The following is a 25,376-nucleotide window of genomic DNA, read 5'->3' as shown; positions in this document are numbered from 1 at the left end:
GCACGCTCAGCACGCTCAATCTCCAGGCTTCCCAGGACAACCAAACTTGACAGCGGCCCCCCACTCGCTGTCAATAAAGTTTGTTGAAAGCTCGGCTTGCCTTCGCAGGTGGGGCAGGGGCTAGTGGGTGGTGGAGGCGAGGGCTCTCCCATCGTGCCCCGCGGTAGGCGGGTTTGGATTTTAAATCGCTGCAGCCAATCGGCGGCGCGGACCGCCCCGTAACGTTCCCGGCGCTGGGTTTGAATTCTGGGCTACTTGCACTGACCCTGCAGCCGCGCCGCTTGGGGCTGGCAGAGTGCAGCCGAGCTGTCCTAGCTTAGCCCCGCCGAGCTGGCCTAGCGGAGCTGGCCTGGCCTAGCCGAGCCTAGCCGAGCCGAGCCGAGCCGAGCTGGCCTAGCGGAGCTGGCCTAGCCCAGCCGAGCCGAGCCGCAGCCGCTGCGCCGCACCCGGGCAGGTCCAGCCGGGCGAGAAGCAGCGGGAGGAGGACGGAGCGGCTGCGGGCGGAGCTGGGAGAGGCGGCTGGGGACGGCGGCGGCGGCATCATGAGCGCGGCGCCCGCGAAGCTACCCCTGCGGCAGCCCGGCGTGGGCTCCTCGGAGCCTCGGGGCAAGCCCGCTGTCGGCGGGGCCGGAGCGGGCGGCGGGACCGGGACCGCGACCGCCCCTCCTGCGGCCGCCCCGGACATCCCCGAGGTGCTGGTGGACCCTCGCAGCCGGCGGAGCTACCTGCGGGGCCGTTTCCTGGGCAAGGGCGGCTTCGCCAAGTGCTTCGAGCTCTCGGACCTGCAGAGCAAGGAGGTGTTTGCGGGCAAGATCGTGCCCAAGTCGCTGCTGCTGAAGCCGCACCAGAAGGAGAAGATGTCCATGGAGATCAATATCCACAAGAGCCTGGTCCACCAGCACGTCGTCGGTTTCCACGGCTTCTTCGAGGACAGCGACTTCGTCTTCGTGGTGCTGGAGCTGTGCCGGAGGCGGGTGAGCGCCCCGGAGGTGGGGGGGACGGGCGAGGAGACGTTAGTGCCCCGGGGTGCTATCAGAGGGGTGGAGGGCCTGCAGGAAGGACTGGGGGTGGGGCGTGCTTCCTCTCCGATCTCCCCACCAAGCGGTCACCATAGAACCGGCGTGGGCACTAGCGAGAGCCCGGGAGGTTGGGGGCCGGGCCCAGCTAAACCCAGAAACTGGCTCCAAGTTCCATCGTGCCCTTGAGTTCTCAAGTTCGAGGCCTCAGTTCATGTCTTGAACCCTCGGGGCTCGGGGAGAGAGTGGATCCCCTGTGAGTTCTTTCATAAGCAGCATTAGGGTGGAGTAGCTCTGTTGCCCCCCCTTCCCCCCCCCCCCCGCAAGGTTTCCACTCACACGACCCCCTCCCCACCCCGATAACAGAGTCTGAGACCCCTTGACTTAGCGCGTGTCTCTTCTCGCTGCCTCCCACAGTCCTTGCTGGAGCTGCATAAAAGAAGGAAAGCAGTGACTGAGCCTGAGGCCAGGTATTACCTTCGCCAGATTATCCTAGGCTGTCAGTATCTCCACGAAAATAAAGTTATTCATAGAGACCTCAAGTTGGGTAATCTCTTCCTCAATGATGACATGGAGGTGAAGATAGGTAAGACTGGGGAACCCCTAACCAAGCTGGGATTTTGTACAGGAAGTGTAACTTCCTAAATGGACCTAATTCCCCGTTGAATAATCTGTGTGGCTGTCCAGGAAAGACCCTTAAGCAAAAGTCCCAGGGATTAGTCTAAAGTCTGTGTGACTGGAGCCTTTTCCACAAGCCAAATTTTATAAACTTCTTTTTGGCTTTGCTGTTAAATCATTCCTCTTGGCAAAAGTAAGCAGTTATGCTTAAATGCACAACCTTATGCAAGAGAGCTACAGATTGAAGAAGATTTAGTCCTAAAATGCTTGCAGGAAAGTGTATGCCCAGAGTCATATTTTCCTTGCACAGCTCCATGTTTTTTAGAAAAGGATAGGGATGGAGATGGGGGAGGTGAGGGCAGCCACAGGTTGGTAGCTAAAAGAATACTGTAGAAAAAAATCAACAACCCATGCTTTTCTTTGTTTCTTCTGTACAACAGAACTGGGCAACCAGGGAACATAGACATGGTCCAGGGTTTACTGTGGAAAACAAAAGGAATTCTGGATCTAATTTCAAAAAAATTTGGAGACAGGCACCTATTATACAAAGGAGGATATAACTCCTTCCCCCCAATCCCCCCAGTGAGATGAGGCAGGGGTAGTAATGTTCTCTCTGGGTCTTTAGATTACCCTAGTCTAGGGAGATGGGATAGAAAAATTATATTTTATATTGTAGGCTACAATAGGGCCAGCTTTGTTGAAAAGGCCCCAGGCTGTTAGGTGCCAGAAGTGGGCATCAGTAACAACCTACATGGGACTATGGGTCAAACCAATCTGGATTCCTGGGAAGAAGAATGATTTGCTTCCTAACCCTTATTACAGGTGACTTTGGATTAGCAACCAGAGTAGAATATGATGGTGAACGTAAGAGGACCCTCTGCGGAACACCGAACTACATAGCCCCTGAGGTGCTAAGTAAGAAGGGCCACAGCTTTGAGGTGGATATCTGGTCCATTGGGTGTATCATGTGAGTAGTAGCTTAACTGGATTCTTTATCAGGAACCCAAGAGACAGGCAAACCTCCATTTATGAATAGGCAAAACCTGGCCTTCCTTTTTTAGCTCTCTGTTATCCTAAGAACTATTTAGTCTCAGGGACGAGAAGAATAGAAGGAAAGATGATCCAGGGAAGATGAGATTCCAGTGACAGTGAGATATTCAAGAACACTGGTCTTTGGGGACAGTGAGGAGATGGGCAGGACAGGTGGAAGGGTTAACTATTGCTTTTAAGTGATTGTGGTTATCTGAAACAAGATCCTTAGAGAGCAGGGGGAATGGAGCCTTGTTTCCCTTGATGCTGGCATCCCACTGAGGGCCTCTTCCATCCAGTACCAGTTTTCTTCCCTTTGCCTAGGCTTGGCCTCAGGAGCTGAAGGATATTTTCCTAGGTCGTTCACCTTTTGCACTTGCTTGCAAAAAATTGGCTTCACAAGTACAAGATGATGGAGGCATGGTTCCAAAGTTTGTTTGAAAAAACTCTCTCAGTATCTGAGTACGGTACAAGTTCAACATTAGTCATAAGTATAATGTGGCAGCCAAAACTAATGTGATCTTGGGCTACATTTAGAGGCAACACTTCCAGTCAATCTGTAAGGAAGTAGGAGGTGATTATCTTACAATACCCAGACTCCATCTGGAATATTGTTTAGTTCTGAACAAAACCATTTAGAAATAACATTACTAATAAGCTGGAGGATATCCAGGGGAAGGCATCCTGGATTGTGAAGTAAGTGAAGGACCTTGAGTCCATGTATTATGAGGATCATTTGAAAGAATGGTATGTGTTTAGCCTGGAGAAGAGAAGGGGAGCATGAGAGCTGACGTGTTTTAAGGGGTGTCATACTTCTCTTGTTAGATTTCAGAGGGAAGAACCAGGAACAATGGGTAGATGTCTCAAAGAGGCAAATTTATGCCTGATGTTAGAAAAATTTGTCCTTGAGCTGCCCAAAAGTTGAATGGGTATCTTTCTCAGGAAGTTAATTCCTCCTCACCAGAGATCATAGGATCAAAGGTTTAGATCTGGAAGGAAAGACTAAATAATTTGCCCAACTGATAAGTATTGGAGATGGTGTTTGCACCCAGGTCCTCCTGACTTCAGGACCAGTGACCTCCCCAATAGACCATGTTGTCTCTTGGTCTTCAGATAGTTTGAATGACCACTTAGAGGTTGGGTTGGCACTCTGTTGCAACTGTGGTTCCTTCCAACTCTTAATTCTGTGTTTGTGTTTTATTATTGATTGTTTGGGATTAATTTGCATTTGAAGAGACCTGGCTGTGAAGTCTTACTCTCTCCCTTAGACACCACTTCCCTTCTTTATATTTGCAGGTATACCTTATTGGTAGGCAAACCACCCTTTGAAACCTCTTGCTTAAAGGAGACCTACATCCGGATCAAGAAGAATGAATACAGCATCCCCAAGGTAGGCTGAGCTTCCAGAGTGGACATACCATTGATTGTAAGTTCTTCTGAGCGAGACATGGGGCAAGAGCTCCTTTGTTTAATATATCCATCTCATAGAAATGTGAAGACCACATCTTTCATGTATGAAATCCTTCACTCATACAGCTACCACCTTTATCACTCCTTGTCTGTATTATTTCACTAGCTTCCTAATAGGTTTCCCTGTGTCCAGTCTCTCCTCTGTCCAGTCCACCATCTACACAGCTGCCAAATTGATATTCCTAAAACATAGACCTAACCATTTCACTTCCCTATATGATAAGCTTTAGTAACTCCAAATTCCTTCTAAGATAAAGTAGTAAGTTCTTTGTTTGGAATTTTAAAGCCTTTGTAAGATGTCTTATTGCATATTACATTCCAGACTGACCTGTTTGCTGTTCCTATATACAACAATATTCCATTACTTGTTGTCTCTGTGTCTTTGTGCAGGCTTTCTGTGTCCCCCATATATATTCTCTCTTCATCTCTACTACCTAGAATCCTTAGCTTCCTCCAACGCTCAGCTCAAGTGCTACTTCCCATGTGAAGTCAACCTTGATCTGCCAAGTTGGCTTATGCTCTTCCCTCTGGAAATTAACTATTTTTTGTTTACATCTGGGTGTGTGTATGTGTATTTATTTAAATTTACCTAGCTATGTTTGTGGTTTTTCCTCTCAGTAGCTTGTAAGGTCTTCGAGGGCAGGGACTATTGGTGGTAATGCTAGGATCGAATACAATGCCTGGCACATAGTAGGTGTTAAATAAATGACTGTAAAATGAGTGGGCTTGGTGCCTGTTAATCTGTGAGTGTGTGTATACATACGTGTGTAAGTGCAAAAACATTTTGGAATTGTAGGAGGACAGTTGGATAAGGGTGTATCTTTCAGAATTCGAGTGGAAGTCTGGAGCAGTTACATAAATTTGGTTTTCAGTTCATTTATGGTTAAGAATCTGTTTCTGAATTCTGTATTTATGTTTACAATAATTTACAATTATTTAGAGTTTATGATTGTTTACCATTATTAGAAAAGTTTTTGAGGTTTCTCTCCCCTCTGGACTCTATTGTAAAATATAGAATTGCACTAATAGGAAAAAACTGTCTTATGTATTCTTTATGTGGTGACTTGGAAATAGTACCATTCAGTTATGTGGAGTTACAAGAAACACTCACCTTAAGCCTGCACTGTAAGATTTTCTCTCTAAACCCTGAGGAAACTTCAATGTTGAGGTCTTTTCAAAGCTTTGGGGGCACCAATTTGAAGGGCTGCCTAGAAGTATCTACAAATAATTACCAAGTAGGTATCCGCACTACTAAAAACATTTAACAATGTACATTCAAAGTATGAAATCAAATTTACCCTAACCCTCCTGTAAGACTTGAGTCTTTTGGAATTGGCAAGTCGTGGCTGTTAATTCTGCTTATATTCACCATGCATTTGCGCTGTCTCTGACATCCTGCCTGTCCATGATTTGTTAGCTAGGTAGCATTAGCAGGGTAGTATATTGGTTGAGAGGACTGAGCTTAGAGTTAGGTAGTGTAGAGTGGGGTACAAATCCCGATTTCCCGATTTAGTAACTGTGACCTTGGACAAATCACTTAACTCATTCAAGCTCAGGTTCCTCATCTGTAAAATGAAGAGGTTGGATTTGACAGCCTCTAAGGTTCCTTTAAGCTCTAAATCTATGATCTTAGGAATTTTGATGTTAGAGATGATTGACCCCACTACCCCCTCCATAGTGAGTAGTTTAGGATTATTGAAAGTTATCATATGGAAAATGTTACTCACTTCTGTAGAAAGAACTGAGAGAGACTGAATGCAGATCAAAGCATACTCTTTTCACTTTTTTCATCATTTTTTTCCTTTTCTTCTGTTTCTTCTTATACAACATGACTAATATGGAAATAAATTTTACCTGATTGCATGTATATAACCTGTATCAAATTGGCTAACCTCTTAGGGAGGCAAGGGGAGGGGAGAACATTTGAAACTCAAAATTTTATTTAAAAAATGAATGTTAAAATTGCCTTTACATGTAATTGGAAAAAGTAAAATACTATTTAAAATAAAAATAAAAATAAATGAAAGTAGTCATGATTTCCCAAAGGCAGTCTCTTCCTTTTTCTCAATTGTGAGCATCTTTAGCCCTTGTTCAAGAGACACATTTATATGTATGTATTTATAGAACATATAACATTTTACAGGGTATCTCAAGTTTTAGAGTAGTTTTGAGCTTTAATAGTTTGAAACTGCACTAAGACTTTAGGAGTACTGTGTGTGTGTGTGTGTGTGTGTGTGTGTGTGTGTACACACACAGATTAATTTGTTAGCCATCCAGTGGCAAACCCTAGTCTGTCCAGTATAAGTTTTCTATTCACTTTGTTTTTCCATTGTTGATGACTAGGAAAACCTCTTTCAGTTTATATACTTGCTTTGTACAAGGCATTGCACCAAGTGTTAAGAGACCACAAGGCTGAAAACACATTTGTGTATCCTGAAATTTTAAAAAGGAATTCAGTGACAAAAATCTCAAGTCAACTAGAGTGTTTTTGTAACTATCTAAGAGCATCTAGAGGAGTACACAGCTAGTTTGGAAGCCTTGAGGTGTTCTGTGCTCAGCTGCTTTTCCATCTTCTCAGGGAACACGTTGAAATATTACCCTAGTGTGGGAGGGAATCTTATTCACTGATTAGGGAGCAGCAGCCTAGGCTCTGCGGATCAGGAGCAGTGTTGTTTACTTAGTGTATTTATTGTTCAGTTGTTTGAGTCACGTCTTACTCCTCGTGACCCCTTTTGGTATTTTCTTGGCAAAGATACTGGAGTGGTTTGCCATTGCCTTCTCTAACTTCTTTTACAGATGAGGAAACTGAGGCAAACAGGGTGAAGTGATTTGCCCTGGGTCACTTAGTAACTATCTAAGGCTATATTTGAACTTGAGTCTTCTTGATTCTAGGCTGAGCCCTCTTATCTACTGTACTACCTAGCTGCCCCTACTTACTATGTCTAGGATAAATCACTTGACCTTTCTGGGCTTTAATTTTTCTCATTTGTAAAATAAGAGAGTTGGTTTAGGTGAACCCAAAAGTCCATTCTGACTCTAAATCTGTGATGCTCAAATGGAGCTGGGGTGATCTCCAATAGAACTGGGGCTCTGGTAAACACTTTATTGCCTTTGGATGAAACTGGGTAAGTTTGGCCAGAAGTGAGGCCAAGTATTTTCATGTGCACAAGAGATAAAATTAAATTCCATGTCTTTTGGCAGAGGAGGATTTCCTCCATGAAACACTGGCCTCCTAGCCTTTCTGTCTTTATCCCAGTGAGGGATATCAGATTTCATTCTGTAGACCAGATCTGCACAACTTGTAAACTTTGGACACAGAAAGGTTGGATTAGAGACAGACTGACAATGGTTGGTTGCCTCCAGTCACATGACAAATAGGAGAGAGCACCATGGCAACAACCCTACATTTTTTGGGGAGCCTCCTGAAATCATTTGGTGGGCCACAAGCAGCCTGTGAGCCATTGTTGTGCAGGCCTGCTGTAGACTTTACAATTGGGTTTCCTCAATCTAGTTCAAAGATCTTCAAACATATTCTGTTATACCTTCTGTTAGCAAGAAGGATGCTAAACCAGGTGTTATGCTGGGCAAAGCTCCATACTGCGGAGGGAGTTTTCAACTCTAGGAAAAAATAGCTGGAGAAGAAGGGAAGGAAATCCATAGAGACATTATGGAAAGCCCCAGGTCCAACCTGGGGAGAGAAGAGATCCTTTGTAATCACAGCTTTCTCTTCATTTCTCAAGGTCTGTCTTACATAGCTCATGGTCATAGCTAAAGTGTATAAAAGGACTTTCTAACTGAATCTGGTGATTGTATGTACATGACCATGATTCTTTTTAAGATGGGGGAGAGTTGTCCTGACAAAACACACAGGTTTTTGTGTACCGGTGACTTAGACAGAGTTGGTCCAGTTGTTAGCTGTCTGATATTCCTAACCCTTTAGACATCGAGGTGTACTTGGAGTCTACAAGACCTGAGTTCAAATCCTTCTGCAGATACTCGCTAGCTTTGTGGCTTATGGCAAGTCATTAACTTTTCTGGGCTTCAGTTTCATCTGTAAAGTGAGGATTATGATAGCACTGACTCTACAGGATTGTTGTGGGAATCAGGAGTTAAGGGCTAGACCCATGATTTTATATAGGGATCCCTAGGAGGGGACTCTCCTTATCAGTGCTGGTCAACAACTTCTCTGCGTCTTAACATCCTTGAAAGAATGACTTAGAGCACTAAAGCTTAAGTGACTTACACTCAGCCAGCGTATGTTAGCGCAGGACTCATCCCAGGTCTTCTTGGCTCCAACACTGGCTTTCTGTCTGCTGTGCTCATACTGCCTCTGTGAACTTCATGTGAAATAATACATGTAAAGTACTCTGAAAATTGTGAAGTGCTGTATAAATGTTAATGGTTTTCACTTCTGATTCATAGTTGTCTTCTCCCTTGGTTTTAGCACATCAGTACTGTGGCTGCCTCCCTCATCCAGAAGATGCTTCGCTCTGACCCTGCCTCCCGCCCCACCATTAATGAGCTTCTCAATGACGAGTTCTTTTCTTCGGGCTACATTCCTTCCCGGCTTCCCACTACATGTCTCACAGTCCCACCAAGGTTCTCCATTGCACCCAACAGTGTGGAATCTGGAGGCCGGAAGCCTCTCACAGCTCTCAATAAAGGTACAGCTAAGTGGATGGGCCAGATGCTGGGCCCTGGTGCCTTCTGGTCACCCAGCCCCTAGGATGTTTGCTACCTCTCAAAGAAGGTACTAGATGAATGAAGCCTTGAAAATGAACAGACTTTTTTTTTGTTTTATGACCCTCAAGATGAGTGGGCTCTCACTGGGGTGTTTGGACAGGGCAGTGGTGGGGAACAGCTAGTGCTGGCCAAGTAACCTCTCTGCCCTTTTCAAGAAGAGGAGACTGACCTGAGCTTAACCATGAGGTGCAAGGCTGACATGTAGGTGGGAGGTGGTACCTAGCTCAGCTAATAGGGTTATTCTGTACTATAGCATCTAAATTGGCCCTTAATTCCAGGTCCTACAGGGGGTGCTTGCCCTCAGAATCATCTAGCCTAGAAGAGTCACTTTCCACTGACTCTAAGCTTGGATAAATCAAACCCGTCACTCACCATTCAGGGGTAACTGCACAGTTAATCTGGAGAATTATAAAAACAAGAGTAAGTCACTGTTTTGAAATGTAGCTAGTATGAAAATTCAAGTCGTTTGACAGTGTTGTTAAGAAAACACTACACGTAACTATTTGTTGGGAATCTTTAGAAAGAGTTTCTATAAAGCAAGAATTCCTAATTTTTTTTGTATCATGGACCCCTTTGACAGTCTGGTGAAGGCTCTGGGCTCCATCACAGAGTAATGTTTTTATTTTTTTATTTTTATTTTTTTAAATTTAATTTATTTAACTTTTAACATTCATTTTCACAAAATTTTGGGTTCCAAATTTTCTCCCTGTTTGTCCCCTCCCCCCACCCCAAAGAACCGAGCATTCTAATTGCCCCTATCACCAATCTGCCCTCTCTTTTCTATCATCCCTCCCTCCCCTTGTCCCCATCTTCTTTTTTGTCCTGTAGGGCCAGATAACTTTCTATACCCCTTTACCTGTATTTCTTATTTCCTAGTAGCAAGAACAGTACTCGACAGTTGTTCCTAAAACTTTGAGTTCCAACTTCTCTTCCTCCCTCCCTCCCCACCCATTCCATTTGGAAGGCAAGCAATTCAATATAGGCCATATCTGTGTAGTTTTGCAAATGACTTCCATAATAGTCATGTTGTGTAAGACTAACTATATTTCCCTCCATCCTATCCTGCCCCCCATTACTTCTATTCTCTCTTTTGATCCTGTCCCTCCCCAAGAGTGTTGACTTCAAATTGCTCCCTCCTCCCATTGCCCTCCCTTCCATCTTTCTCCCCACCCTGCTTATCCCCTTCTCCCCAACTTTCCTGTTTTGTAAGATAGGTTTTCATACCAAAATGAGTGTGCATTTTATTCCTTCCTTTAGTGGAATGTGATAAGAGTAAACTTTATGTTTTTCTCTTACCTCCCTTCTTTTTCCCTCCACTAAAAAGTTTTTTTCTTGCCTCTTTTATGAGAGATAATTTGCCCAATTCCATTTCTCCCTTTCTCCTCCCAATATATTTCTCTCTCACCACTTAATTTCATTTTTTTAAGATATGATCCCATCCTATTCAATTCACTCTGTGCTCTCTGTCTCTCTGTGTGCGTGCGTGCGTGCGTGCGTGCGTGTGTGTGTGTGTGTGTGTGTGTGTGTGTGTGTGTGTAATCCCACCCAGTACCCAGATACTGAAAAGTTTCAAGAGTTACAAATATTGTCTTTCCATGTAGGAATGTAAACAGTTCAACTTTAGTAAGTCCCTTATGACTTCTCTTTGCTATTTACTTTTTCATGCTTCTCTTCATTCTTGTGTTTGAAAGTAATATTTTCTTTTCAGCTCTGGTCTTTTCATCAAGAATGCTTGAAAGTCCCCAATTTCATTGAAAGACCAATTTTTCCCCTGAAGTATTATACTCAGTTTTGCTGGGTAGGTGATTCTTGGTTTTAGTCCTAGTTCCTTTGACTTCTGGAATATCATATTCCTTAAACCATGGATCCGGGCTCCTGCCTGCTTGGGGAGCCCCTGTCCGCCGCCACCCCTGCTGCTGCCTCCCGAGGGGGCCTGAGTTATGGGGACACTCCACTCCCCTCTTGACCAGCCAAAGAGACTCACTCACCCCGGCGCCTGTGGGTGGAGGGACCTGCGTGGCTGCTGAAGATTCCGTCCCTGAAGCCCGCTCGGATCTGCTCCTCTCGGTGCCGTGCGGCCAAGGCAGGGCTGGGCTCCGCGGCGTGATGGACCTTTAGCGTCAGGTTTTCAGGGCTCTCTGGAACAGAAATCTCCTCTGCTCCGTTGTTCTGTGGCTTCTGCTGCTCCAGAATTTGTTGAGAGTCCTTCTTTATAGATACTTTATGGGCTGTGGGTTCGGAGCTAGCATATGTGTGTCTTGCTACTCTGCCATCTTGGCTCCTCCCCCCTAATGTTTTTAAATGCATAAAATAAAATACATGGGATTACAAAACAAATCAATTATGTGAAGCACAGCCATCACGATATTTTCTTGAAAAAATGTCACAAAGCCCAAGTTAAAAAAATATAGTTTGGACTAATTTGACCCCTAAGGATTCTTCCAACTACAGATTGGTGAAAAATGCCATTTGGTTCAATGGAATTTTCTTAAAATGATAAATAGTACCTATTTAAAAGCAAGAACAAGCTTTTTCTGTCACAGAGACAAACTTAAAGCTTTCTCATTGAGATCAAATATGAAGCAAGGATGTCCATTATTCACCCCTAGGATTCATTATTATGCTAGAACTGCTAGCTATAGTAATGAGACAAGAAAAATAAATAGGCAATCAGATACCCAGAATATTCCATTACTAGGAATTATTAAGTGAAATGATTAAAGTAAAAATACCTATGTTTTCTAATGTTTCTAGCAGGAATGGGTGTTATATTTTGTCAAATGCTTTTTCTGCATTTATTGAAATAATCAATATGATTTTTGTTTTTATATTGGATATGGCCAGTTATGCTGATAGTTTTCCTAATATTGAAGAATATTCCCAGTATTAGTTCCTAGTATTTCCTAATATTGAATGTTCCTAACTGCATTCCTGGTATAAATTCCAAGTGGTCATAGTGTAGGATTTTTGTTATATATTTCTGTAATCTCCTTATTTAAAATGTTCACACTGATATTTGTTAAGGAAATTGGTCTATGATTTTCTTTCTGTTTTTCCTCCCCCAGGTTTAGGTGTCAAAGCCACATTTGTGTCACAAAAGGAATTTGACAGGACTTCTCCTTGGCTTATTTTTTAAATAGTTTGTATAGTATTCGAATTAACTATTCCTTCAATGTTTGGTAGAATTGACTTGTAAATCCATCTGGTAATTTTTCCTTAGGCAGCTCATTGAGAGTTTCTTTTTCTAAGATAGTTATTTAAATATTCAATTTCTTCTGCTAATTTTATATTTTTGTAAAATTTCCTCTATTTCACTTAGATTGCCAATTTTGCTGGCATATAATTAGGCAAAATAACTTGTAATAATTGCTTTAATTTCATCTTTATTGCATTTACCCTTTTCGTTTTTGATTCTGGTAATTTGATTTAAAAAAATCAAATTAACCAATGGTTTATCTCTTTTGTTGTTTTTTTCTCAACATAAAATCAACTCCTAGTTTTATTTATTAGTTCAATGGTTTTCTTTCTTTCAATTTTATTAATCTCTCCTTTGATTATCAAAATTTCCATTTTGGTGCTCAATTAGGGATTTTTAATTTGTTCTTTTTCTGGTTGTTTTAGTTGCATGCCCAGTTCGTTGATATGCTCTTTTTCTATTTTACTAATGTAAGTGTTTAGATATCTAAATTTCCCCCTAAGAACTACTTTGGCTGCATCCTACAAATGTGGGAATGTCTCATTGTTGTCATTTTCTTTAATGAAATTATTATTTCTCTGATATGTTGGTGGACCCACTTATTCTTTAGGATTTGACTATTTAGTTTCCAGTAAACTTTTAATCTGTGCTTCTGTGGCCCTTTATTAAATATATTTTTCTTTCATTATGGTCTGAAAAGGGTGCATTTGACATTTCTGCTTTTCTGCATTTGGTTGTGAGGCTTTTATAACCTTAATACATGGTTAATTTTCATGAAGGTACCAAGTACAGCTGTGAAAAAGATACACTCCTTTCTATTCCCATTCAGTTTTCTCTAAAGCTCTAGCACAGCTAAATTTTCTAGGATTCTATTCATCTCCTTGACTTCTTTCTTATTTTATGGTTAGATTTACTTAATTCTGAGAAGGAAAAGGTGAGGCCCCTGCCAGTGTAGTTTCACTGTCTCTTTCTTCCTGTGATTCATTTAACTTTTCCTTTAAGAATTTAGGTGCTATGCCATTCAGTGCATTATGTTTAGTACTGATATTACTTCATAGGTATGGTTCCTTTTAGTAAGATGTAGTTTTCCGTGCTTATCCCTTTTCATTAGTCTGTTTTTCCTTTCCTTTGTATGAGATCTCAATTGTTCCCCTTGCCTTTTTGGCTTCAGCTGATGCATTTCCCTCTATCCTTGTTTTCTTTTGTTTCTCCTTCTTGTATCTTTTCAGTTTTCTCAAGTCTGAGTTGATTCTGACCACTGCCCTCCCTTCTCTTGTCCCCTTCCCTTTCTCCTTCTCTGTTGGGTAAGATAGATTTCTCTTACCAATAAAACGTATATATTTCCCCTCTTTGAACCCATTTAGAAGTCAGTGAGGTTCAAGCATTGCTCCCCTCCCCCTTTTTTCCGTTCACTCCCCTGTACGAGCTCTTCCTTGTGTACCTCTTTTATGTATCATTTCTCCCAACTCATTCCTATACCCTTTGTATGTAGAATACTTCTAACTGCCGTAGTAATGGCAAAGTTTGTAGAATATACATCTCATTTCCCATATTATTTCTTTTTTTTTATTATTTTTTAATGTTTAACAATCACTGCCATACAATTGAGATTTTATCCCCCCCACACCTACCCCCCACTACCCCCCTCCCTCCCCACGACTGCATACAATTCTGTATAGATTCTACATATACTTTCCTATTGAGTATATTTTCACTATAGTCATGCTATGTAGTCAGACTAAAATAAATGAAAGAAATCGTATAACAAATCAGAACATGATACACAAACACATACACATACACAAACATGATCTGCTACATTTTGTGAGTGACTTCCATATTTCTTTCTCTAAGTGTGGAAGGCATTTTGCCTTGAGAACCACCTTTGGGATTTTTTTTTTTTTATAAGAAGTTTTTGCGTTATTACGAAATTCCAAGTCTACCAGAAAAAACTCTTGCACACTGTGGTCGTTGCTGTGCACAAAGTTCTCCTGGTTCTGCTCCTTTCTTTTTTTTTTTTTTTAATTATTATTTTTTTTTATTTTGTAATGTTTAACAATCACTGCCATACAATTGTGATTTTATCCCCCCCACCTACCCCCCACTCCCCCCCTCCCTCCCCACGACTGCATACAATTCTGTATAGATTCTACATATACTTTCCTATTGAGTATATTTTCACTATAGTCATGCTATGTAGTCAGACTTAGGTAAATGAAAGAAATCGTATAACAAATCAGAACATGATACACAAACACATACACATACACAAACATGATCTGCTACAATATGTGAGTGACTTCCATATTTCTCTCTCTGAGTGTGGCAGGCATTTTGCCTTGAGATCCTCCATTGGGATTTTTTTTTTTTTTGGTAAGAAGTTCTTGTGTTATTACAAAAATCTAAGACTACCAGAAAAAACTCTCACACACTGTGGTTGTTGCTGTGCATAAAGTTCTCCTGGTTCTGCTCCTTTCACTCAGCATCAGGTCATATAAGTCCTTCCAGGCCTCTCTGAAGTCTTCTTGTTCATCATTTCTTATGGCACAATAGTACTCCATTACATTCATATACCATAATTTATTCAGCCATTCCCCAATTGATGGACATCCCCTTGACTTCCAGTTTTTGGCAACTACATAGAGTGCTGCTATAAATATTTTTGTACATGTGGGACCCTTTCCCATTTTTATGATCTCTTGGGGATATAGTCCTAGTAGGGATATTGCTGGGTCAAAGGGTATGCACATTTTTGTAGCCCTTTGGGCATAGTTCCAAATTGCTTTCCAGAATGGTTGGATGCACTCGCAGCTCCACCAACAGTGAATTAGTGTTCCAACTCTCCCACATCCTCTCCAGCATTTATCATTTTCTTGTTCTGTCATGTTTGCCAATCTTATAGGTGTGATGTGGTACCTCAGAGTTGTTTTGATTTGCATCTCTCTAATCAATAGTGATTTAGAGCATTTTTTCATATGATTATAGATATCTTTAATTTCTTCCTCTGAAAATTGCCTGTTCATATCCTTTGACCATTTATCAATTGGGGAATGACTTGTATGATTATACATTTGAGTCAGTTCTCTATATATTCTAGAAATGAGGCCTTTATCCCCAAGCTTAGCTATAAAAATTCTTTCCCAATTTACTACATCCCTCCGAATTTTGGTTGCATTGGGTTTGGTTGTGCAAAAACTTCTCAGTTTAATGTAATCAAAGTTATCCATTTTACATTTCATAATGCTTTCTATCTCACCTTTAGTAAAGAATTCTTCCCTTCTCCATAGATCTGATAAATACACTATTCCTTGCTTCTCCAGTTTATTCATGGTATCAATCTTTATACCTAAATCATGTACCCATTTGGACTTTATTCTTGTGTACGGTGTCAGGTATGGGTCTATGCCTAATTTCTGCCACACTGTTATCCAGTTTTCCCAGCAATTTTTGTCAAACAATGAGTTCTTATCCCAGAAGCTGGGGTCCTTGGGTTTATCAAACAGAAGGTTGCTATATTCCTTGCCTACTGCATCTTGAGTGCCAAGTCTATTCCACTTGTCTACCTCTCTGTTTCTTAGCCAATACCAAGTGGTTTTGATAATTGCTGCTTTATAGTACAGTTTGAGGTCTGGTAGCGCTAGGCCACCTTCCCAAGCATTTCTTTTCATTAGTCCCTTTGATATTCTGGACCTTTTGTTTTTCCAAATGAATTTTGATATTATTTTGTCCAGCTCTAGAAAGTAATTGTCTGATAGTTTAATTGGTATGGCACTAAATAAGTATATTAATTTGGGTAGAATTGTCATTTTTATTATATTAGCACGGCCTACCCATGAGCAACTAATGTTTTTCCACTTACTTAAATCTGACTTTATTTGTGCAAAAAGTGTCTTGTAATTGTGTTCATATAATCCCTGGGTTTGTTTTGGCAGGTAGACTCCTAAGTATTTTATACTGTCTACCCTAGCTTTAAATAGGATTTCTCTTTCTATCTCTTGCTGTTGGACTTTGTTGCTAATATATAGGAACGCAGAAGATTTGTGTGGGTTTATTTTGTAACCTGCAACTTTGCCAAAGTTGTTTATTAATTCAAGTAATTTTTTACTTGAATCTCTGGGATTCTCTAGGTAAATCATCATATCATCTGCAAAGAGTGATAACTTAGTTTCTTCTTTGGCTATTCTTATTCCTTGAATATCTTTATCTTGTCTAATTGCTACAGCTAACATTTCTAGTACCATATTGAATAATAGTGGTGATAATGGGCAACCTTGTTTCACCCCTGATCTTATTGGGAATGCATCTAGCTTATCCCCATTGCATATAATGCTTGCTGAAGGTTTTAGATAGATACTGCTTATTATTTTATGGAAAGTTCCCTTTATTCCTACGTTCTCCAGTGTTTTTAGTAGGAATGGGTGTTGTATTTTGTCAAAAGCTTTTTCTGCATCTATTGAGATAATCATGTGGTTTTTGTTAGCTTTGTTGTTGATGTGATCGATAATGCTAATAGTTTTCCTAATATTGAACCAGCCCTGTAGTCCTGGTATGAATCCTACCTGATCATAATGTATTAATCTCATGATAAGATGCTGTATTCGTTTTGCTAAAATCTTATTTAAAATTTTTGCATCTATATTCATTAGGGAAATTGGTCTATAATTTTCTTTCTCTGTTTTGTCTCTTCCTGGTTTGGGTATCAAAACCATATTTGTATCATAGAAAGAATTTGGAAGGACTCCTTCTTCCCCAATTTTCAAAAATAGTCTATGTAGTATTGGAATTAACTGTTCTTTAAATGTTTGATAGAATTCACTTGTGAATCCATCTGGCCCTGGAGATTTTTTCCTAGGGAGTTCATTGATGGCTTGTTCAATTTCTTTTTCTGAGATGGGGTTGTTTAAGTATTCAACTTCCTCTTCTGTTAATCTGGGCAATTTGTATTTTTTAAAATATTCATCCATCTCGTTTAGATTATCGAATTTGTGGGCATAAAGTTGGGCAAAGTAGTTTCTAATTATTGTTTTAATTTCCTCCTCATTGGAGGTGAGTTCACCCCTTTCATTTTTAATATTAGTAATTTGATTTTCTCCTTTCTTTTTTTTAATCAGATTGACCAAAGGTTTATCAATTTTATTAGTTTTTTCATAAAACCAACTATTGGTTTTATTTATTAATTCAATAGTTTTCTTAATTTCAATTTTATTAATCTCTCCTTTGGTTTTCAGTATTTCTAATTTGGTATTTACTTGGGGATTTTCAATTTGTTCTTTTTCTAGCTTTTTCAACTGCAAGCCTAAGTCATTGATCTCCTCTTTCTCTATTTTATTTATGTAAGCATTCAAAGATATAAAACTTCCCCTAATAACTGCTTTTGCAGCATCCCATAAGTTTTGGTATGTTGTCTCACTATTGTCATTCTCTTGAATGAAATTGTTGATTGTTTCTATGATTTCTTCTTTAACCCAACCCTTCTTTAGAATTAGATTATTTAGTTTCCAATTGATTTTTGGTTTCTCTTTCCATGGCCTTTTATTACATGTAATTTTTAATGCATTATGATCTGAAAAGGATGCATTGATTATCTCTACCTTTCTGCACTGGATTGTGAGATTTTTATGTCCTAGTACATGGTCAATTTTTGTAAATGTTCCATGTACCGCTGAGAAAAAGGTATATTCCTTTCTATTCCCATTTAATTTTCTCCAAAGATCTATCATATCTACCTTATCCAGAGTTTTATTTACCTCCTTAACCTCTTTCTTGTTTATTTTGAGGTTGGATTTATCAAGTTCAGAGAGGGGGAGGTTGAGGTCCCCCACTAGTATAGTTTTGCTATCAATTTCTTCCTTCAACTCCCCCAACCTCTCCTCTAAGAATTTGGATGCTATACCACTTGGAGCATACATGTTTAGTAATGATATTGCTTCATTGTCTATGGTGCCTTTTAGCAGGATATAGTTTCCATCCTTATCCCTTTTGATTAGATCTATTTCTGCTTTCGCTTTGTCTGAGATTAGGATTGCTACTCCTGCCTTTCTTACATGAGCTGAAGCACAATATATTCTGCTCCATCCTTTGACCTTTATCCTATGTGTATCCCCCCGTTTCAAATGTGTTTCTTGTAAGCAGCATACTGTTGGATTATGGCTTTTAATCCATTCTGTTATCCGTCTCCGTTTTATGGGAGAGTTCATTCCATTCACATTCACAGTTATGATTACAATCTGTGTATTTCCCTCCAACCTCTTTCCCACCATTTGTGCTTTTAGCTCTCCCGTCTCCCTTCCCCTCCTCAATAGTATTCACTTTTCTCCCCCTCCTCCTGCAGCCTTCCCCTCCTTCTTTTAGCCCCCCTCCCTTTTACTCCCCTTTGCTCTTATTGCTCTTTCCTCCCTTTTAGCCACCCTCCTCTTTCTTCCCCCTTCCCCTCCTACTACCTATAGAGCTAGTTAGGATTATCTACTTAAGATTATTGTTCCCTCCTTTGAACAAATCAGATGAGAGTACCTCTCAAACAATGCTCATCTCCCTCCCCTCCTTCCCTCTACTATAGTTTTGTACTTCTTCCTGTGATATAATTTGCCATTTTCTGCTTCCCCCTTTTCACACCTCCTATTACAATCCCTTCTCATACTTAAATCATATTTTTGACATGACATCATTTACTTTATGCCCATTCCCTCTACATATATCCCTTTTATCATAATAGCTGCACAGTTCTCAAGATTAACAGGTATCATCTTCCCTTATAGGGAGGTAAACAGTTTGCCCTAATTGAGTAGCAAGTTTTTGTTTTTGTTTTTTCCCCTCTGTTTACCTTTTTATGATTCTCTGGAGACCTGCATTTGAAGATCAAATTGTCTATTGAGTTCTGGTGTTTTGGTCAGGAAGCTCTGGAAATCCCTTATTTCGTTGAATGACTTTCTCCTTGCCTGAAATGTTAAGCTGGGTAGTTGATCTTGGTTGAAGTCCCAACTCCTTTGCCTTACGGAATATTGGGTTCCAATTCTTTCGATCTTTTAATGTAGAAGCTGCAAGGTCCTGTGTGATCCTGACTGTGTGTCCTTGATATTTGAATTGTTTCTTTCTGGCTGCTTGTAGTATTTTCTCCTTCACTTGATAGCTCTGGAATTTGGCAACGATATTTCTTGGGGTTTTGAGTTTGGGATCCCTTTCGGGAGGGGAACAGTGGATTCTTTTGATGACTATTTTGCCCTCTGAGTCTAGTACTTCTGGGCAGTTTTCCTTGATGATTTCCTGGAAGATATTGTCCAGACTCTTTTCTTCATCATGGGTTTCTGGCAGGCCAATAATTCTTAAATTTTCTCTCCTGGATCTATTTTCCAGGTCAGTTGTTTTTCCAATTAAATATTTTACATTTTCTTCTATCTTTTCATTCTTTAGATTTTGTTTGACTGATTCTTGTTGCCTCATTGAGTCATTAGTTTCTACTTGCCCAATTCTAATCTTCATCGTATTGTTTTCTTCAGTTAGCTTTTGCATCTCCTTTTCCATCTGACCAATTTTTCCCTTTAAGGAGCTATTTTCTCCATTTAATTTTTGTACTTCTTTTTCCATTCGACCAATTTTCCCAGTTAGGTTTTGGGTTTCCTTTTCCATCTGATCAATTTTCCCAATTAGGTTTTGGGTTTCCTTTTCCGTTTGATTAACTCTTCCTTTTAGGGAATTATTCTCTCCAGTTAATTTTTGAACTTCCTTTTCCATTTGTTCAATTTTCCTTTTCAGAGTGATGTTCTCATCAGTGAATTCTTTTTTTATAATTTTAAAATCATTGGCCAGTTTTTCTTTTATTTCCTCCTTCAGATGTTCCAGGTAATCTAGTTGTGCTTGCGAGAAATTCATAGTCCCTTCTGAGGTTTTAGATGGAAGTACAGTCTCAGCTCTGACCTCTTTGGTGTTTGTGTTTTGGTCCTTATCCCCACAGAAAGATTCTATGGTTTTTTCACTTTTCGTCTGCTTTTTCCTATTCATGATGTTGGCTGAGTGTTTTAGCTTCTGGTTCTTTCAGTCAGAAGGTACAGATCTTTAAGTTGAGCTGATGTGTGTCTACGCTAAAAGCAGGCTTTTGTTTTTTGTTTCCCAGATCAACCCTGGGGTTAGCTTGTTAGGTGTGTGGGAGGGGTGGTCTGATCTCAGGAGATCTCCTCAGCTGACCTGAGGCAAAGGCAAGGTCAGGGGATGGTGATCCCAGCTTCCCTATTGTCTTCCCTTTTCCCCTGGAGGGCTGGGGCACGCCTAGAAGCTAATGCGTGTTCCTGCCCCTCCTGGGGCTCGTCTCCCAGCGCTGAGGCTTGCCTGGGTCTCAGTGCGAATTTTCTCTGCCCTGGGTCGTCTGTCCTTCCAGATCGCCTCCGCCACAGTAGGAAGAATCCCCCTTTGCTATTTTTCTAGCCTCTGGTGTTATGAGACTATTTGCCCCCTTCTGCTGTTCCCGCTGATCCAGGATTTATCTGGGGAAGTATTTTATGGTTCTTTCACAGTCATCAGGGGGGAGGAGAGAGCATTTACTGATCACTCCACCATCCTGGCTCCCGGAAGTTCAAGTAGGTGACTTACTGAAGTTTAGTCTTCAGGCTGAAGGTTTCAAGGGCTGCTGCGCTGATATCTGGCGCTCAGCGGCTCTCACCGGCTCGGTTTGGCTTGTCTCCTGCTCCGCTGGGTTCGCTCGCCACTCTCGGGCTTCTCAGGTCCCTTCCGCCCTGCTGTGCTGACCGGGCTGCTCTGTGCGCTGGGGGCTTACCCCCGCGGAACAGATCCTTCCTGTGGACCTTCCAGTCCAACCTGGGCTCCGAGTCTGTCAAAGTCTGTCACCCACTGGATTCTACACCTCCAAAGTCTGGTCAGATTCTCCTTTCAGAGATATCCAGAGGAGTTTGTCCAGGAGCTTAGGTGAGTCGTTGCTTTCACGCTGCCATCTTGGCTCCGCCCCCTTGACCTCCCATATTATTTCTTTCATGTTTACCCTTTTATGCTGCTCTTGCGTCTTACATTTCAAAATCAGATTTTCTCTTTGCTCCAGTCTTATCACCAGGAATACTAGAAAATTTTCTATTTTATTAAGTGTCCAGTTTTTTTTTTCCCTTGATGGATTATACTCAGTTTTGCTGGGTAGGTTAGTTTTGGTTGTAATTCCAGCTCTTTTGCCTTCCTGAATATCATTATTCCAAACCCCCTGCTCCTTTAATGTGGGAGCTGCTAAATCTTCTATGATCCAGTCTCTGGCATCATGGCTGTTTAAAGTATTTTCTCTTTGACCTGGGAGCTTTGGAATTTGGGTGTAATATTCCAAAGACTTTTTATTTTGGGATCTCTTACAGTTGATGATTGGTGAATTCTTTCAATTTCTGTTTTACCCTCTGGTTTGAGAATCTCAGTTGGGACAGTTTTCCTTGACAATTTCTTGAAAGTATGATGTCTAGGCTCTTACTTTGATTATAACTTTCAGGTAATATAGTAACTCATTTTCTTCTATTTTGTCATTCTTTTGACTTTCATTGTTTCTTGATGTCTCATGGAGTCATTAGTTTCCACTTTATTTTTAAGGAATTATTTTCTTCAGTGAACTTTTCTTTGTTTTTTCTTCTTTCTTTTTCTCTTTGATCAATTCCACTTTTTAAAGAGTAATTTCATCAGTGAATTTTCATATCCCATTTTTCATTTGGCCAATTTTTTTAAGGTGTTATTTTCTTCATTATTTTTGGTGCCTCTTTTGCCAAGATGTTAATTGTCTTTTCATAACTTTCTTCCTTTGCTTTCATTTCTTTACCTACCTTTTTTCCTCTACCACTCTTACATGATTTTGAAAATAATTTTTTAGATTTCCCCTGGAATTCTTGTTGGGCTTATGTCCAATTTACATTTTTCTTTGCGGCTTTACATTTTGACTCCATTGTCTTCTGAGTTTGTGTCTTAATCTTTCCTGTCACCATAGATCAGGAATCATTTTTTGTGGTCAGATTTTGTCATTGTTGTTGTTTGCTTATTTTTCCAGCCTGTTTCTTGATTTGGAGCTTAATGTTAAGCTCTACTCTGAGCAGGGGAGGGGCACTCTCTCAAGCTTTAAACTTTTTCAAATTGCTGTTTTTATAGCTTAGTTCTGAAGGTTTGGAAGTTTTCATTGTTTCCAAGGTGGTGTGATTGTCTCTGGCTTGAGAACTCCTGAAGCTGCTTCTGTCACCACCACCTAGTTCCACCACTGGTATTTCATCTCTGTGGGCTTAGGGTCAGCCTTCTCTCCCATGTCACAAATCTCTCTTTCCAACCTCCTGTGTTGTCTTGGACTGGTGGAATGTCCCACTCTGATCTTTTGTTGGTTCTGCCATTCCAGGATTCAATATGAGGCGTTATTTTAAGTTATTTGGAGGCGAATGTTGAGGGAGCTCAGCTGAGCCTTCCACCTTAATTCCCTTTTTGGCATGCTAGGGGAGGTGAGGCTGGGAGGAACTTGGGCTTCTTTGCCTCCTGCTGTAGCCAGGAGTAGATTGAGTGAAGCAGCAGCTGGACCATGTTGCTGGGTCTCATCTGAATCCTTTGGGTGTTTTGAGAAGCTCCAACTGTCTATTGAGCCTATGACCAGTCTGGTAAACTCTTCTATCCCCATTCTGTTCTTTCCCTAGGAATGGATAACGCTGTCCCTGAGCAGCCCCCTGAGAAAGAAGAAGTGTTAGTTCAGGAACCAAATGGACCTGCTGACTGCTACCTCTCGGACATGCTACAGCAATTGCTCAGTGTCAATGCTGCAAAGCCTTCTGATCGGAGATTGGTGAGGCAAGGTGAGTCTCATTGCAAGGCAGGATACCAGGCACATACTTTGGGAGAAAGGAAAGATTCCCTCCAAGCTACACCACAACTTGGAGGGCTTTTTATTGTGTTTCCAAATTGGGAGGGAAAGGGAATTGATCTCCATTTGAAGGGCTATAAAGTAGATGAGATACTGGACCTACTTTTCCTTGGGTGCTTAGGATTGGATGGATGGATTTAGGAGGCAGGTTTTGCCTTCATTATAAAGAGAACTTGGAGCCTTTGAGCTGTCCAGTAATGAAAAGGGCTGCTGTTGGAGGTATGAGCCACTGCATTTAGAATTGTTCCAACAGAGGCTGGGTAGCCATTTATAAGGCTGTTTTTAAAGGTATTCATGTGCTGTTGGGAAAGGATTTAGACCAGAAGGTCTATAAATTCCCGTTCATCTTTTGAGATTCTTTGACTTAATAATTTAATATTCTACTTCCCTTCTAGAGGAGGCAGAGGATCCTGCCTGCATTCCCATTTTCTGGGTCAGCAAATGGGTGGACTATTCAGACAAGTATGGCCTCGGTAGGTTCCTGTCGTACTCCTTTTGGCTCACTCAGTCTGAGCCTGATAGAAATTTCCTTATCTGTAAAAAAGCAGAGGGTTAGCCTTGATGAGTCTGAGGACTATCTTCCCTCAGAGTAGAGGTTCCTGTCTTGGCCTCTCCTCCTCTCAGGGACTGCTATAAATTATGACCCAAAAGCTATTTCCTTGGGTTGGGATAAGTTGATCCTGTATCCCAAATGGAAAGTAAATGAGATGCTAGCTTTGACTCAGAGAGGGTCTTCCTCATATTCTATCACTGGGCTCCTGCAGACTTGGGTACCCCTGGATGGTTAGGTGGGCATTGTATAAAAGCTTCCATAATGTCATGTGGTACACAGAGAGGGTTATAGAGTTCCATGTTGCTCAGTTATCTACCTAGTCCATGTCTGCATCTGACTGTCCCTCTCCTGCCTAGGATACCAGCTCTGTGATAACAGTGTGGGTGTGCTGTTCAATGACTCCACTCGGCTCATTCTTTATAATGATGGGGATAGTTTGCAATACATTGAGCAAAATGGCTCAGAATCCTACCTCACCGTGCGTTCCTATCCTTCCTCGCTGACCAAAAAGGTGAGGCCAAAAACTAGGTCAGCAGCTTCCCCAGAAGCTGCTCTGGCCTGAACCACAAGACATGGCTGGGCTAAGACCCTGGGGGAGGTAGGTGGTGTTGTGTCTGGAGTCTTGTTGTTTTCCTCCCACTAGCCCAGAAAGAACCTGGGCCTCCTGAGGTTCAGGTTGTGGCTTTCACGCTTCACTCCTTTCCTTCTTCTGCTAGATTACTCTCCTCAAGTACTTCCGCAATTACATGAGTGAGCATTTGCTGAAAGCTGGTGCTAATATCACCCCAAGAGAAGGTGACGAGCTGGCTCGCCTTCCCTATTTGCGTACCTGGTTCCGGACACGTAGTGCCATTATCCTACACCTCAGCAACGGCACTGTACAAATCAACTTTTTCCAGGTGAGCTGTCAAGCTGGTCAAGAGATCTGGAAGGGGGGTGGTATTTTACTGTGAAGGCACCATGGGAGTCTGGAGGCAAGGGACCTTAGTTTAAAGGTTGGGTCTCATTTTCTCTATTCCTATGGCCATGATCAAATTGCTTAACTTCTCCAGGCCCCAGTTTTTTCATCTATAAAATAATGTTTTTGAAATAGACATCTGGGGTCCTTGGCCAGCTTTGAACTCACCATGGGGTCTTGCCCTGTGTTCCCTCCTTTCTAGGACCACACGAAGCTGATACTCTGCCCGTTGATGGCGGCTGTGACTTACATTGATGAGAAGCGGGACTTCCGAACATACAAGCTCAGCCTTCTAGAAGAGCATGGTTGCTGTAAGGAGCTGGCTAGCCGCCTGCGCTATGCACGTACCATGGTGGACAAATTGCTTAGTTCCAGGTCAGCCTCAGCCCGCCTTAAATCCTCCACGTAGGCTGCCTGACGCTTTGTCTGCTTCTTACCCTGGCCCCTTTTCTTCCCATAGGTGCTTGGGCTCTGTGGATAACTCCCCCTGCCCTTAGCCTTATTTCTTCCTATGTCCTTGCCTGGCCTGGATGGATCTGTCCCCATCCCTCTGCCCCCCACCAAAAAAAGGAGAAACAAGAAAAAACTTAGGATAGTAACCTTGACTCCCTCTCTTCCCTATCTTTGTGCTGTAGGGGAGGGAAAGTTCATGTGTAACTTATTTGTACATGGTGGTATGTCTTAGGATACCTTGTTCTCCTCCTTGAACTGTACAGAAATTTTTTTAAGGAAACTCTGGCCCATTTGTCTTTGTAAACATTAAACATTAATTTGCAAGTACTCATGTTTTGTATGTAATGTGCTCCTGGGGCGTTAGGGTTGTCCCTGAGGGGGTGTGTGAGTGTTGGGGGTTGGCGAACCTGGGGAGCTCTCATTGCACAGCCTCAGGAATCCAGTGGGTTCACCCATGTGGGTGGGTCCTCATTCAT

At 41.6% G+C, this 25,376-nt stretch overlaps 1 protein-coding gene across 1 annotated transcript; it reads left to right on the top strand.

The window, feature by feature from the left end:
* The first annotated feature begins 248 nt into the window (after window positions 1–248).
* Window positions 249–25,227, top strand: PLK1 (polo like kinase 1). The gene is made up of 10 exons (XM_072607348.1): window positions 249–974; window positions 1,434–1,602; window positions 2,457–2,601; window positions 3,960–4,053; window positions 8,578–8,797; window positions 22,713–22,868; window positions 23,332–23,409; window positions 23,846–24,000; window positions 24,206–24,388; window positions 24,650–25,227. Exons 1-10 carry the CDS (start codon window positions 543–545, stop codon window positions 24,854–24,856), a joined length of 1,839 nt encoding a protein of 612 aa, XP_072463449.1. The 5' UTR covers window positions 249–542; the 3' UTR covers window positions 24,857–25,227.
* The last annotated feature ends 149 nt before the right edge of the window (window positions 25,228–25,376 follow it).

The sequence above is a fragment of the Notamacropus eugenii genome, chromosome 1, assembly GCF_028372415.1.
Source record: "Notamacropus eugenii isolate mMacEug1 chromosome 1, mMacEug1.pri_v2, whole genome shotgun sequence".
NCBI classification, from domain to species: Eukaryota; Metazoa; Chordata; class Mammalia; order Diprotodontia; family Macropodidae; genus Notamacropus; species Notamacropus eugenii.
Note: the sequence above shows the minus strand (reverse complement) of the source record. Positions and strands in the feature narration are given on the sequence as shown.